Raw genomic sequence first — 13,940 nt, 5'->3', positions numbered from 1 at the left:
GGTCTCTGTCCATATCTGCAAAGCTCACAGTGAGCTGGGCTCAGGACACTTAATATCAGGACCAGTCAAAGAGTCTATGGGTTTGTTATAATGTTATTTTCATAACAAAAAGGTCAGTCAATTATTTACAGCTGAAAATAGTTATTCAAGGAAAGCAAAGCACCATTTAGAGACAGATCTTCCCATTTGCTCCGTTTAAAAAAAAAAACCTCCTATTGTGTAATGTTAAACTTCTCATAGCACTGGCATATACAATGACAGCAGGCCATATACGCCTGCACCAGTGCTCCATCCATCTAGAAGGGACTATTGGAGAGGCCATAGTTAGAGTCCTTCACACAGGCAGCTCAGTGGAGAGAATGTGTTTATATCTGCTTCTCCTGTGAGCTCCTTGTAGAGGAGAGGTCTGCACGGAGTGATCTTCTGTTTTAGGTCAGCTACAGCTGTGCTTAGCCCTAAGGACTAGACAGAGCCTGCACCTTTCGCCACCTAATTTAACTTATGTCTTGCCTTTGCTAAGCAAGACCCAAAGAGGTTTTGTTGTTGCTGGTGGTGATGGTGGTGGTTTTTTCCTACAGAGGTGATTTTCACTTTCACCCCTGGATTTCCTCTTTTTTCCTCTGTTCAGTTTTCCACTCCACTTTGCTTTCCCCATTCACTTTTATGTGTTATACCTTTATGCCTCAAGCTATGTTTCAAGTGACATTTTAGACACTGTTTTTACTACTGGAGGTTATTGGTAAAAATACACTGAACCAATTAAGTGATCAAATTGGTTATGTCCTACACTGAAAATAATAACTCAGGTGGGAAATTACTTATCTCATTTACAGCTTTGCAGTTATGATCTTGGAGTCTTCTTGTGAGAATGGGGTCCCTCTGGATGCATTTGAAATGTAGGATCTTTGGTTTTGCTTAAAAATGCTTCTTGTTCAAAGAAGTGTTTAAAGGTAAAATGAAGCTGTTAATCTTCAAATAGGGCCTCAGATGAAAAAGCACAAAATGACAGTGTGAGGAGGCAACACTGGATGATTTAAAATTATAAAAAAAACTTTTGTAAAAACAGGACAATTTTGGCATGCTAAATGCTGTTGAGATTTGGCCTCATGCCACCCTGGAGACATGTCATAATCACAATATGAATGCAGGTGTGACCACACCTGCTAATGGGGGGAGGTCAAAGGGGGCAGTTGTTCCGTGGTCCAGAGATTCATGTGGGCTCAGTGCTTCTAGCCCCTACCACAGCTCTTGTAGGAGCTGTGGCACATGGAGACCTGGCCCCTTTAAATCGCTGCTGGAGCACTGTGTGGTGTGCTCTGGGCAGCTCTCAGGTCTGGCTGGAGGATGGAGAGGCCAGTGTAGCATGCTCCTGGTGCCACTGGGAGCTGGCTGCCCCAAGACCCTCCGCCGCCTTTCTGGGATCACAGAGCCACCACTCCACCTTGCCCAGGGGCCCAGCAACTCTGTCAGCTCCCCCTAAGTGTGACAACTGTCCGCTGTTTGTCATTAGAAGAAGCTGTACCAAGGACTTATAGCTCCCAAGCAATGGACTTTCCCACTTGAGCTCAAGGAGTATCATCATTAATTGTTAGCAGTCACAGATTGTTATCCTTTCATATGGAAGAGCCAGTAGAGGAGGACATGTAAGACACACTGTACCAATGGATCACGTATACATATATACTGGTGTTCTTTCTTACATGTAGAAGTTGAAGTCAACACCTAGGTCTTGTCCTTATCCTGTTTTTGTTCCTTGTTTTTCAGAGAAATGTTTAAAAGTAACTGTAAGTCTCTCAGAAAATATCCCTGCTATGAGGATGAATGGGCTAAAACAACTTTTGCTGATTATGCTGTGACATATTTTGATCAGCCACCAAATTTTTGGTTTGTGGTTTTTAGGTAAGTCTCAAATCTTCTTATGTGAAAATAATATATTACGGAGAAGCAATAGCCTCTACACATTCAAAGTTGCAACTAACGTTCAATATTTAACCTCATGTAAAACTCCATCGTAGGAAATTGGATGGTCATGAAATTGCCAACGTGAGTCTGAAGGCAGATGTCTCTGCAAGCAATTCATATTAACTGATTTGTAATGACAAGTAAAGAAGTACTCAGGCTCTGGTGCCTCAGTTTTCAGATGGCATCAAACTAGAGGTGCCATAAAGGAGCCATATTTTCAGATGAGAAGTGGTCAGCAATTTTGAAAAAAAAAAGTCACATATTTTGTGGTGTCAGAAGTTCAGGTATCCAAAATCACTAATCAGTTATCTGAATTTTGGCCACATTGTTAAATGAATTCAGATTTTTAAGATAAAATGATAACGTTGATAATAGAAGTAAAGTTATTTTAATACTTCTGTGAAAGTACAAACAGTGGAGAGGAACGATTAATCAACTCTGACTTTGGGGTTTAAAAATAACCTTTTAAAAGTTAAGTCCAAAATTAGAAACAACAACAAAAAAAGACCCATATCACATCATTTTTGCCTTTCCGTGTCCACTGCTATCTGGGCTCAGGTCACCAGATCAGTTTTTACAGTGTTGTTGGGCCAACATTTACTCCATATCTATCCTCCCATTAACAGCACATTCACCATTTTCTTGGCTATTGTCTTGATTTTTGCCCACACGTGGCAAATGCCTTGCTAACAGGATTACCTTCATACATAGTTCATACATGCTGCCGACAGTGGAGCTGACAGCCTCTATGGGACCCTGAACAAAGTGTATGGGGCAGCTGGCTCTGTGCTCCTGGAAGGGAAGGGACCAGCATGCTTTTATTACAAGACCAATAAGAAGCATATAATAATTCGCATGCTTTGCACCACACTATGATAAGTAAGCTACAATGCATGTGTATCTTTATTAGTTACTCACACACTTGAGTGTCCAGTTCTTTAATTTCACAAAATGAAAATATGTTTGTAACCCTGTAGAATGTTTGTAACCCTACAAAATTAGTTTATACTCAGATTTTTAAAAATTGCAATACCTGTAGCTGGCTGTCATTGAGGATTTTGTTTGGTGTAGGTGGGTAGGACAAAACTATACAACATCTGGCATTTCTAATTGTGAGCGGCTGGAATCTGCACACCTACACAAACATTGTTATTATATTGCAACATCTACTTTATTAGTGAGAAGCAGTTTGAAGTTGAAAACATATTTGAAAAGAAATGTTACCTCTCTTTTATTGTAGGGAAACATTTCATGTGACAGAAGATATGCTTGTAGTGCCAAAGATGTACACAGCCATCCCTACCTGTATGCTCCATGTTGTTGATAATGACACACTGGAAGAAGTGCCACGCATCTTTCTCAAAGTCGCCCCTCATGTTTATACAAAGAATAAGGTAATTCCAAACATCAGTGGCATACAACGTCATTATAGAAATAAAAATGGTTGTTATAAAGATAAAAGCCAATCTCCTCTGACTTCACAGGACTTGCACATATCTCAAAAGTATGCAGAATTTTAATTGATCAGGTTAGTCCAGAAAAGAGGCTGCCACAGCCACAGTTAGACTCCAAGCCTCTTCCATTGGGGAAATTACTTTTGCCTTTTCTTGAGGTTACCTTTCATTTCCAAAAAAGGATCAGTCTCCCAGTTGCCCTAGTTAAAATATTGCTTTATTTTCCATGCACCATAGTGACTGCTGATCCTGTTGGATCTAGCTGGGAAGAGAAGGAACAAATCTGTGAATCTAATGTAAACAGTATTTCAAAGTTATGCCATGCATTTACAATGATGCTCACAATGACGAGGCTGATATCAAGGCATGAGCAATTTTCAAATGTAGCATTGGGTTACCATGACCCCGCGGTCTGACTGATAGATACTGTTTTAGTTGTGGTCCCACAAAAGTGCCTGCATTGCTTGACAGAAATATTCATGTATTTGGGTTACCATATTTGAACCTTCAGAAAAGAGAACACCACTTGCAGGGAGTGTCTCTGTGTCAACCAACTCATGTTGTATTTATGTATTATATATATACTATATCACATTAATACTATATGAGTTGACAGATACCAATACAGAGACACTCCCTCTCAGGAATGTCCTCTTTCTTGAAAGGTCAAATATGGTAACGCTAAATGTATAAAAATTAAATTCCTAAAATTAGCTTTTAAGGATAAATTTTCAAAAACTGAAACCTAACAGATATTTGCAAAACTTACACATATACCCAAGCACACAATTTGAATAATTTTATGTGCAAACTGTTGATTGTGCAGACAATGGGTAAGAAGATAGCAAGCTGAACTACCTTTTTTTTAAAGTAGCTCATTCAACAGTAAGTTGTCGTCTTCTTCTATATTCCACCCTTTAATATGTTACTTCCATTTAATTACATAAAATGGCTTACACAATGAATGTATTTGCATTTATTTGTGTAGCAGCTAGCACAGTGGGATCCGATCCTTTCTGAGCCTCTAGGCACAGATGCAATAAAAATATTAATATTTTTTGTTTGCTGGCTTAGCTTTCAGGAACAATACACCCTCTGCTGTTTGAAAATCTAACCTTTAATCTGAGTCACTGTTGATTAATGTTTTGATTCTGAGAAATGTAAACTTTGAGACTTGACTCAATCCTCAGCATCAAAATAGCAATGATGTGTATGTGTTGAGAAATATACATGATAAATTGTTCTTTTAAGAATTACAACTTGATTATAATCAAGTGTTTGTAGAAATGCACACTGTCAGATGAATTTTACAATATTGTAATACTTAAACATGTAACTTAAATTAGTAAATTGAGTTTTTGGGAGGGAGTCGGGGCAGGTGTTCTTTTTGAAGTACTGACTAAAATCACATAAAATAAATCCAAATAGTTCTAGAAATCAGTGTTTTACAATACTTTGAGTGGTGTTCTTATATGCCTTTGGAGGTTTCTCATGATAGTGTGTTTTTGATCCATCCATGCTTGTTGCTTCATACCATTGCTACCAGGTACTGTATGGGCTTACCATCCTCACTACTTCTGCACCACCATGGCATGAGATGGAGCCTTAACTAGCTTTCTGAGTGCAGTTTTCTACCTCAGCTGTGCTCTCTTCCTTTTTTTGTGGTAAGGGTATATGGCAGTTATTTGGTAATATGTATATTCATTTCCTTTTACCGAAATATTTTTAAAATTAAGTAAATTGTATATAATATATGTATGTCCGGAAGGTTGCTGGTTTTTCAGGTACTGAGAGCTCTGTCAAGCTTAGACACGCTAACGTATTGGGCTATGGGAAGCCATCAGTATCAACAAGAGATTGCGGTGGCAAGAACAGCTCTCCTGTGCTACTGAACCTCCATTAGGTTTCTCCACAAAGTGTTCAAAACTTGTGGTACAGTCCACTCTTTTGGCAATCAATACTTTACCTCAAGCCATGGACATAGTACCAACAATACCTTTGGTGCTACAAGATTTCTGTTTGCCCCAAGACCTCACAGTGTCAGAGACTCCTGATTCACCATTGCTTGGTTCTGACTTCTGCTCGGTACCAAGAATCTCCAGGTCTCCAGATGCCCAGCTACTACCAGTGACGCTACCTCACATTTTCCTCTATACAGAGACCATCCAAATCCTCAGACATAAGTCTGGGATCAATGTTGATACCTCAAGTTTCTTCTGCTGCCCCACCCTAAGCAAGTGGCTCAGAAGAAGAGTATTAAGATGAAGATTTTGCCTCTGCCTCCCACATATCAGTGCAAGATTCTCCATTCTGCCCCAATGAAGGTTTCTTTCTTCTAACCTCTATGAGCTAACTCATCATACATGTCCACAACTCGCTGGAGCGGGCCCCTGTGAACATATACACCACTTTGGGATCCCAAGATGGTTTATCACCATCAGTTCTCTAGGGCCTCAAACTCTGCCCTTCACAATGACAGACAACCCTTCTCACCCTCCCTTTCCAGGTCCTGGAGCCTCAGGAAGAGATTTTGAGGAGCGGGAGATCAGGGCTGATGAGAGCTCTCTAGCTCCAAACATCTCTTCTTCATTCCTAAGTGAAGCTGTCATGCCACTTCCAGCATCCCTGGCTGACAGTTTTAAGCAATTCCAAGAGCTTATGAAGAGGGTCACAGATTTTTTACAGAACCCCCTTGAGGAGGAAAAAGAACTACCTCATGTACTGTTCAACATCCTTCATACTGCTTCCTTTGTCAGCATTGCCCTGTCAGTCAATGAAACACTTCTGGACCCTGCAAAGGTCATGTAGCATACTCCAGCCTCAATTTGCCCCTCATGCAAAAGGGCAAATAAAAAATATTACACGCCATCTAAGGAGTCACCCATCTCCTGACTCCTTTGTGGTTGAAGCAGTTAATGAGCATGGAAAACAGCACCACACTACAGCTACGCCCTATGATACACATTTTAATTGTCTTACTGCTTTAGAAAAGGAGCTGACGGAAGAGACAGGGTGAACCTCAAATGAGAGCCCCCCCATCTCCCTGCTTTCCCAGACTTCCCAGGTTACACCTGGGTACAGTTTGGTAGAAAAGAGAAACAGGAGGGAGAGAGAGAGAAATAGGACGCAGGGGCCTCAGGGAGACTCCCTCTCTGCCCCTCCTCCCTCCTAAACCTATCTCTCCCATTTCCTGATGCACCCAGGTGACAACTTGGAGAGGGCGGCATACTCCCTCCAGTGCCCTGGGGTGACACCAAGGAACAAGTGTGAGAGCCAGGGCAGGTGTGACCCCTTGAGCCTCCCTTCTACAACCTCTTTTTCCCCACGATAGGCCTTTCTGAGGCAATGTGGTAATGCAGTATGGCGGGAGAGGGTGCAGACGCCTTGCAGGCAGCCTGCTTGAGGAGATGACAGCAACCCAGACTGGGAGGGCAGCAGTGAGGTACTGGTGCTCCAGTGAGAGGGTGGTACAAGGGTCCCTCTGAACAGGGAAGGTGGCCACGCCACTGCCCCTCATGGCCCATGCTGCTTAGAAGAAAATCTGATTAGTCTACAGTTCAGAATCACCAGTGATCAGGCCTTAATGGCTAAGTATAACCACGGAGAAGTTTAGCTTAGTACAGTTTATTGAACATCTATCACTAGAACACAGAGAACAGTTCCAGCATCTGTTGCAGAAGCTCCTACCTCCTTGTTAGGAAACCTCTCTAGGCTTCCCTTGGCACTTACCAGTATTACCACTCAGTTTATGCATCAGTAGTTATGAGGAAGGCCACCTGGCTTTAGCTGTGTGGATTCCCCAAGAAGGCCCAGACTACAGTATATCTTCCTTTTGATAGTACTCAGTAGTCTGTTGGCCACAGAGATGAATCTCTTCACACATTAAAATATATCAGTGTCACTGTATTTTCTGTTGGGATCTACATATCTGCCCAGAAAAGAAAATTCAGTGGGACCCAGACAGCAGAGACTGCATGCTCCCTAGTTCCCAAGCTCAAAGCTATATGAACTTCACTGTAAGAGGCAGAGTGTCTGAGTGCCCAGAGGAGGAAATCACCTGTCCCACCAGCCTTCAACTTCTCAAACTTTCTGCTGATAAAATGAATTTTAACAGGCTACTTGAGGTCTTGAGCTTCTCACTCCACTCCAGTGACAGGACAGGACGGCCTCTGCTGCTGTTCTTCAGAGAGTGCTTGGACAGTGACTGACCTGTTTGTATTACTCACTCCATACATTCTACTGAAAGGCTTGAATGACAGTTGTTTTGCTTGCTGTTGTCAGAGCTCTGCAGAGTACATACCACATCACATCATTTTTGCTAGTGTATCCAATCTCATGATCAATAGTTGCCTCACTACTGCTTTTCCTCACCAATTTTAGTGCTATATGACCAGACAACCTTCAGCTAATTGTGGAATAATACTCCTGCATGTTGGAAATAGGGGTTTGGGGGCCCCACCCATTTGAAGTGATTTCCATTCTATACAGGGTCTCCAGTTTGCTTAATCATTTCTCAGCATTCCCACTTTAACATATATTCCAGCACCCCTGATAATACGTTCATCATGTACTTGCTTAATACAAAATGGAGTCCCTCCAGATTCCTCTATCACATCCATCCCACAAACAGTTTACAGAATTTACTGTAGGCCAGGACCATTTCCAGTACAGGATGCTTCCTTGTGCCCTATCATCTGCCCCAAGGATCTTTTCAAAAATCATGTCAGTAGCAACAGCACACTGCCACAAAAATGTAGTTTTGCTGTTCCCTTTCCAAGATGATTGCCTTCTTAAAAGCAAATGCACAGGCAACATACTCTTCCTCAGTTTGGGCCTATGAATGAACATTCAGAAGTCCACCTTGACCCCTGTGCAAAATTTGGGGTTCACAGGGGGTTCAACTCAGCTTAATGGTAGTTCAGTGGTTCGCGTATTGGCCTGCTAAACCCAGGGGTGTGAGCTCAATCCTTGAAGAGGCCATTTAGGGGTTTGGGTCAAATAGATTTAAAAAAATCTGTCAGGGATGGTGTTTGGCCCTGACAAGAGGGCAGGAGCCTGGACTTGATGACCTCCCAAGGTCCCTTCCAGTTCTATGAGATGTGATGTGTGTATTTCCATATTCCTCCCAGTGCACTGAATTACATCCCTATTAGTCAAATAGAATTCAGATTAGCCCCCAGGCCCCAGCCAGGAACTGTTTCCAGCTACTGGAGAATATGGTGGCTGACACTGTTGTTGTAGATCACACATTACTGCACATGCAGTGTCCTCAAAGATGGCTCAAGACAATATATTCACTGAGCAGACAGTCTGAACATGCTGCTTTCCATACCACTTCTGTAAAGCAGTCTCTCAATTAATGGATAGACCCTCACAAAGTTTGTCCAGAAGTCTCCTGTACCTGTCCTCCCTCAAATCCAATGCTTCATTGCTGAAATGGGTGCAGGTGGATGCCTCAAGAAACTACTCTGCACATCAACCTCCTGCAACTCAGAGAAGTCAGATATTCCTGTCCTCTTTCTCATGCTAATTAGAGACAAACACATAAACACCATAACAGACAACATCATGCATGGTTGGGGGTGCAAGATACGTCTCCCTCTGTGCCGAGACTAAATCTTTGGAATTGCAGAAGATACAATCAGATTATCACAGCATCGTACATTCAAGGAGTTCACAATCTGTCTGTGGATGGACACAGCAGGCTGCAAAACCACAAATAGATCAATTCCACCAAACTGCACCACATATTCCAACAATGGGGCATTCCCCATTTAGACCTTTTTCCTGATAGCAACAAACAGAAAATGCTCCCAATTTTGTTCTGACGCTGCGCTGGGTCACCAGTCACTGGGGATTGGGGGGGGGCTTTCAACTGCAGTGGTCACTGTCTTCTGTATGTGTTCCCCCAGCTCCTCTGATGTCCAAAGTCCAACTTAAAATATGAAAGGACAAAACCCAGAGTTATAGTGATTGTTTTAACAAACCTCTTACAAACATGGTTTCTTTGTCTGATAAAGCTGGTCACATTCTCTCTAATGACTCTCCACACTACTCCTTGTCTCCTCTTTCACGAGTGTGAAGATCCTTCACCCCAGTTTCAGAATCCTTCACTATAAGCATTGCTGATTGGTGGTTCATGGGCATAGAGACCTGTTCACAATAAGCAAAAAAGGTTTTACTACACAGTAGAAAACAGTCTACCTGCTGAACTGACTTACAACAATGGACCAGATTTGACCACTGGTGCAATCTCACAAACATTTCACAAACACTCTCATCACTGCAAGGTATTAAAGCCTATATTCTAGAACTACAGACACTAGGGATATTGCTGATCTCCATTAGAGTTCATCTGGAAGTCATCATGGCCTTCCATTCTTCAATGGAGAGTTATACTGCATTTGCCCACTTAGCAAAAATACAGGGGCAAACTTCTTCCACTAGTTAAATGCTTTACCCCTCAGGCATAGGAGGCCACTCAGCAAGATCTATGCCAATAAAAATGTTCTTGTCATTGATACATGTGAAGCTGCAACTTGGGCTTCTATGCATACACTTGCTGAACACTATGCAATCATTTATGGTTCTGCTTTCACTGTTGTATTAAGCTCAGCTGTATTTTCTTCCACACTGGACCAGACCCCTAAGCCCCCTCCACCTTAAATGGAAATTACTCAATATCACCTAGAGTGAAGGTCCCACAGAGACACTAGTTGAGGAAAAAGAAATGGTTACCTACCTTGTGCAGTAACTGCAGTCCTTCAAGATATGTGTCCCTGCGGGCATACCATTACTTTCATTCCTTCCCCTCTGCTTTGGAGTTTCCTGCCATGGGGCTTTGTGGTAGGGAAGGAATTAAGGACAGTTAGCCTGTGCGGTACTATATAGCAATGGTACAAAGCATAAGGCAGAGTAACACACATGCAGGCCAACTGTACACAGCTATGAGAAATTGGCAGTTGAAGGCTCAGAGGAGCAAGCATACCCTAAAGGAAGCACCCCCAAGAACACTATGCACAGAGGAACTGCAGTTTACTGCACAGGATGAGTAATGATTCATTCCTTATTTCAGTTTTAGTAACAGCTAATTATTCTTGGCATGCCGTTACTCTGTATTTTACTAAACTCTCACATAGTATTAAAACAATTGTGGCCTGTTTAAGGTTATTTTGAGACTGCCCTTTAAATCTAACTGATTTTTTCTTCTGTTTGTGAAAACGTACTTAGTGTAAGTAAGAAATGTTGTGTTTTATCAATGCTAATAATCTGGTTTCTTGAATGAAAAATTTTTAATTTAAACTTATTTTATTAGCATAGGTGAACAAAACACTAAGGTTAGGACCTTTAATATTATTCCAGAATTGTATATTAGGAGAATATATTTTATTCACTTGAACTTAACTTTCATATAATGAGACTGTCAATAAATAGCTTTAAATCAGACAGCTGGCTGTATTTTAATTGCCTTCATAATCATATATGACTTACTTGACTTAAAACCTTGTACTTCAAGTGAAGTCTCCTCCACTTCACGCTATCTCAAGACAAAACTTCTAGCTGACTCCAGGAGTACCCCTGTTGTTGTCCTTCAATCTCAGTAGATCTTCTCCATGTTGTCCGAGGTCTTCCTCTTTGGCATTTTCCTTGCAGGTTCCATGTGAGTACTTGACAGACGATGCAGCATGATGGGTTTCTGAGAGCGTGGCTTAGCCATCACCGCTTTCTTCTCTTGATTTGAGCATCAAGTGGTTCTTGCCCTGCTCTGCTCCAAAGCTTCTCATTTGTGACAAAGTCTTGCCATTTGATGTGAAGGATGTCCCTCAGACATCTGTTTATGAATGTCTGTAGCTTGTGATTTGAAGACTTTTTAGTATGCCAGGTCTCACATCCATACAAGAATGTACTCTTCATATTTATGTTGAAGATCCATAGTTTTTGGATCATCTTTCCCCAAGGTAAAAGGGGCTGACTTAGGGTTAACAACCCTATCTGTGAAAAAAACAAAAGTTACAGAAACATCTATAAAGAAACCTACAACTATACAAGTCTTGGGAGGAGTTGGCAATCCACACAGATTGAGTATGAAGCATAGTAGGGAAAGCCTAAAGGTAACTGCCCCTCAGGTGACCCTCCTCTCACCCAGGACAACCATGCAGTTTGGTATGTGGAACACTCAGACCATGTGTCAAACGGGGAAGACAGCACAGATTGCAGCGGAGGTGAAACAGTACAGGCTTGCAGTTTTGGGCTTGTGTAAGACAAGATGGACAAAACCAGGGCAGCTATGCCTGGCTACAGATGAAACTCAGGACATGAAGAAGAGGGCTCACCACACACAGAAGGTGTGGGCTTGATGTTATCAAGAGAGGTATCTGGTGCTTTGATGGAGTGGACAGCAGTATCATCACGCATCATCACAATCAGATTCTACACCAAAGTGCGGAAAGTATTGATCGTGCAATGTTGTGCACCAACCAATGAAGCAACTGAGGAATGTAAAACAGACATCTATGAGAAACTACAAAGTGTTGTGAACCAGAAAGCAACGAAGGATATCTTGATTTTGATAGGCGACTTCAATGCGAAAATAGGAAGCATAAGTACGGGCAGAGAAGAAGAGACCGTGGGAAAAGAAGGCCTCGGTAATATGAATGAAAATGGAGAGCGCTTCAGTGACTTTTGTTCCTTCAATGGATTGGTGATAGGTGGAAGTGTTTTTCCACACAAAAGGATCCATAAGTTCACTTGGGTTTTACTGGACCACCACTCAAAAAACCAGGTTGATCACATCTGTATCAGCAGTTCTTTCAGAAGATCGATGGAGGATGTCCATGCCAGAAGAGGAGCAGATATAGGTCAAGACCACCACCTAGTCATGATAAAACTCAGGTTCAAGCTCAAGAGGTACACCACCAAAGTGACCAAGCCAGGATGGAGATTCAACACGGAGTAGCCGAAGGATTTGGAGACAAGAGGTGGTTTCCAAGTGGAGCTGTCCAATAGGTATGCACTTCGAACAAACCTTATCCCAGAAGATGCTACCATGAAACAAATTTGGGAACACAGGAAAACAGCCTGGAAAGAGATCTGCAATAAAACATTGGGAAAGAGGACAAGACATCAGAGAAAAAGAAAGCTGAAAGCTGAATCGTGTGTAGATCATTAAAATTCGAGAGGACCAGCAAACAATATAAAAAAGCCACAGTAGCACTGATGTGACATCATGCTATTATTTTAACATAAATATAGTATAGAGTGCTATTATTAAGTTAACTGACTTTGAATGAGAACAGAACACTACACCTCCTTATTAATAGCATGTTATAAAAACATTAAAATGTAACACAGCACGTAATATCTAAATTCCTAAATGTCAGTATTAATGCTAAATAGATTCTTTTCTTGGTATAACCCTACCGTTTAAGTTTTATGCTTCAAAAGCTCTGAATCAGCAACTTCCAACTAAAGTTACAAACTGTATCAGCAGGTATTATTCTACTGCAAAGTCAGTTCTGGGAAAAATTAAAGTTAATTTCAAAATGATTGACAATGATGATAAAATCTGCAGAATAGCAAGAGTGTCTGCCTCTCTTCTGCAGACTTGACAGTGTAGATAAATATTTTAGTTATATCCTTCTCTGTATTTGGAAGTGTAACATGTTAATCTCAATTCTTTTTCTGTATAATCTTATCTTCCACTACCAAAAATGTATAACGTTATTTATTTATAATTCTACAAAAGATTTTTATGAGTGGATGAGATAATGAGATATTGGAGAAAGGAATAAAATACTGCTGAATCATCACCTGAAGTCCAAAGATTCTATTTGTAATCATTTGTGTGTGTTCTAATATTGTTGGCACAATAATATCAAGCAAATGATTTTTGACCATCTTACTTTACATTTTCTGCATTATTTGTTATCTACAAAGGCTTTCAGATCTGATGTTAAATACATAAGTATGCTAATACCTTTAATCATTTAGGCTCTGAGTCAGTGTAATACCTAAGCACGTGCTTAAATCTATTCATGCTGAGCAAAGCTCTGAAATGTATTCTTAAATCCTTTTAAGGTCAGTGGGTCTGAAGCTTGTATTTAAGTGCTTACCTAAACAGTGATGTTTGCCTGAATCATGGCATGGAGTAATCTGCATTGTCCAATATTATTACAAGGGAGTTTACTCATATGTATGACTTTGCAGAATGGAATCATTGTACTATAAATGCTTTTTGAGTTCTCATTGTAACATTTAGTAATCCTGATAATAAAATATAAGACTGAAATAAATAAATCTGAAGCCAACAAACAAGCCATTTGGAGCTATGCTGTATTTGTTATTTAAAACTGGGTTTACTGATTTATTTTAATCTCCACTTCTGGAGTAATAAAATTTGAAAAGTACACACCTTGTTCAATTTTTCAAAGCAGTGAAATTTGAACAACTTCAATTCATCCTTCAGTGTAGCTACTGTGAGGTGGAGAGAGAGAACAAAGATATTTTAGGAAAGTAAAAGAGAGG

At 40.9% G+C, this 13,940-nt stretch overlaps 1 protein-coding gene across 1 annotated transcript in view; it reads left to right on the top strand.

Moving 5' to 3' along the window:
- Positions 1-13,940, top strand: part of ADGB (androglobin) — a 224,364-nt gene that overhangs the window by 152,030 nt on the left and 58,394 nt on the right. Inside the window, 2 exon segments of the mRNA XM_074988710.1 lie at positions 1,765-1,899; positions 3,203-3,356. Coding sequence (XP_074844811.1) covers positions 1,765-1,899; positions 3,203-3,356 — 289 coding nt within the window.

The sequence above is a fragment of the Carettochelys insculpta genome, chromosome 3 (genome assembly GCF_033958435.1).
Source record: "Carettochelys insculpta isolate YL-2023 chromosome 3, ASM3395843v1, whole genome shotgun sequence".
In the NCBI taxonomy this organism is placed as follows: domain Eukaryota; kingdom Metazoa; phylum Chordata; order Testudines; family Carettochelyidae; genus Carettochelys; species Carettochelys insculpta.
This window is presented reverse-complemented; position numbering and strand designations above follow the sequence as displayed.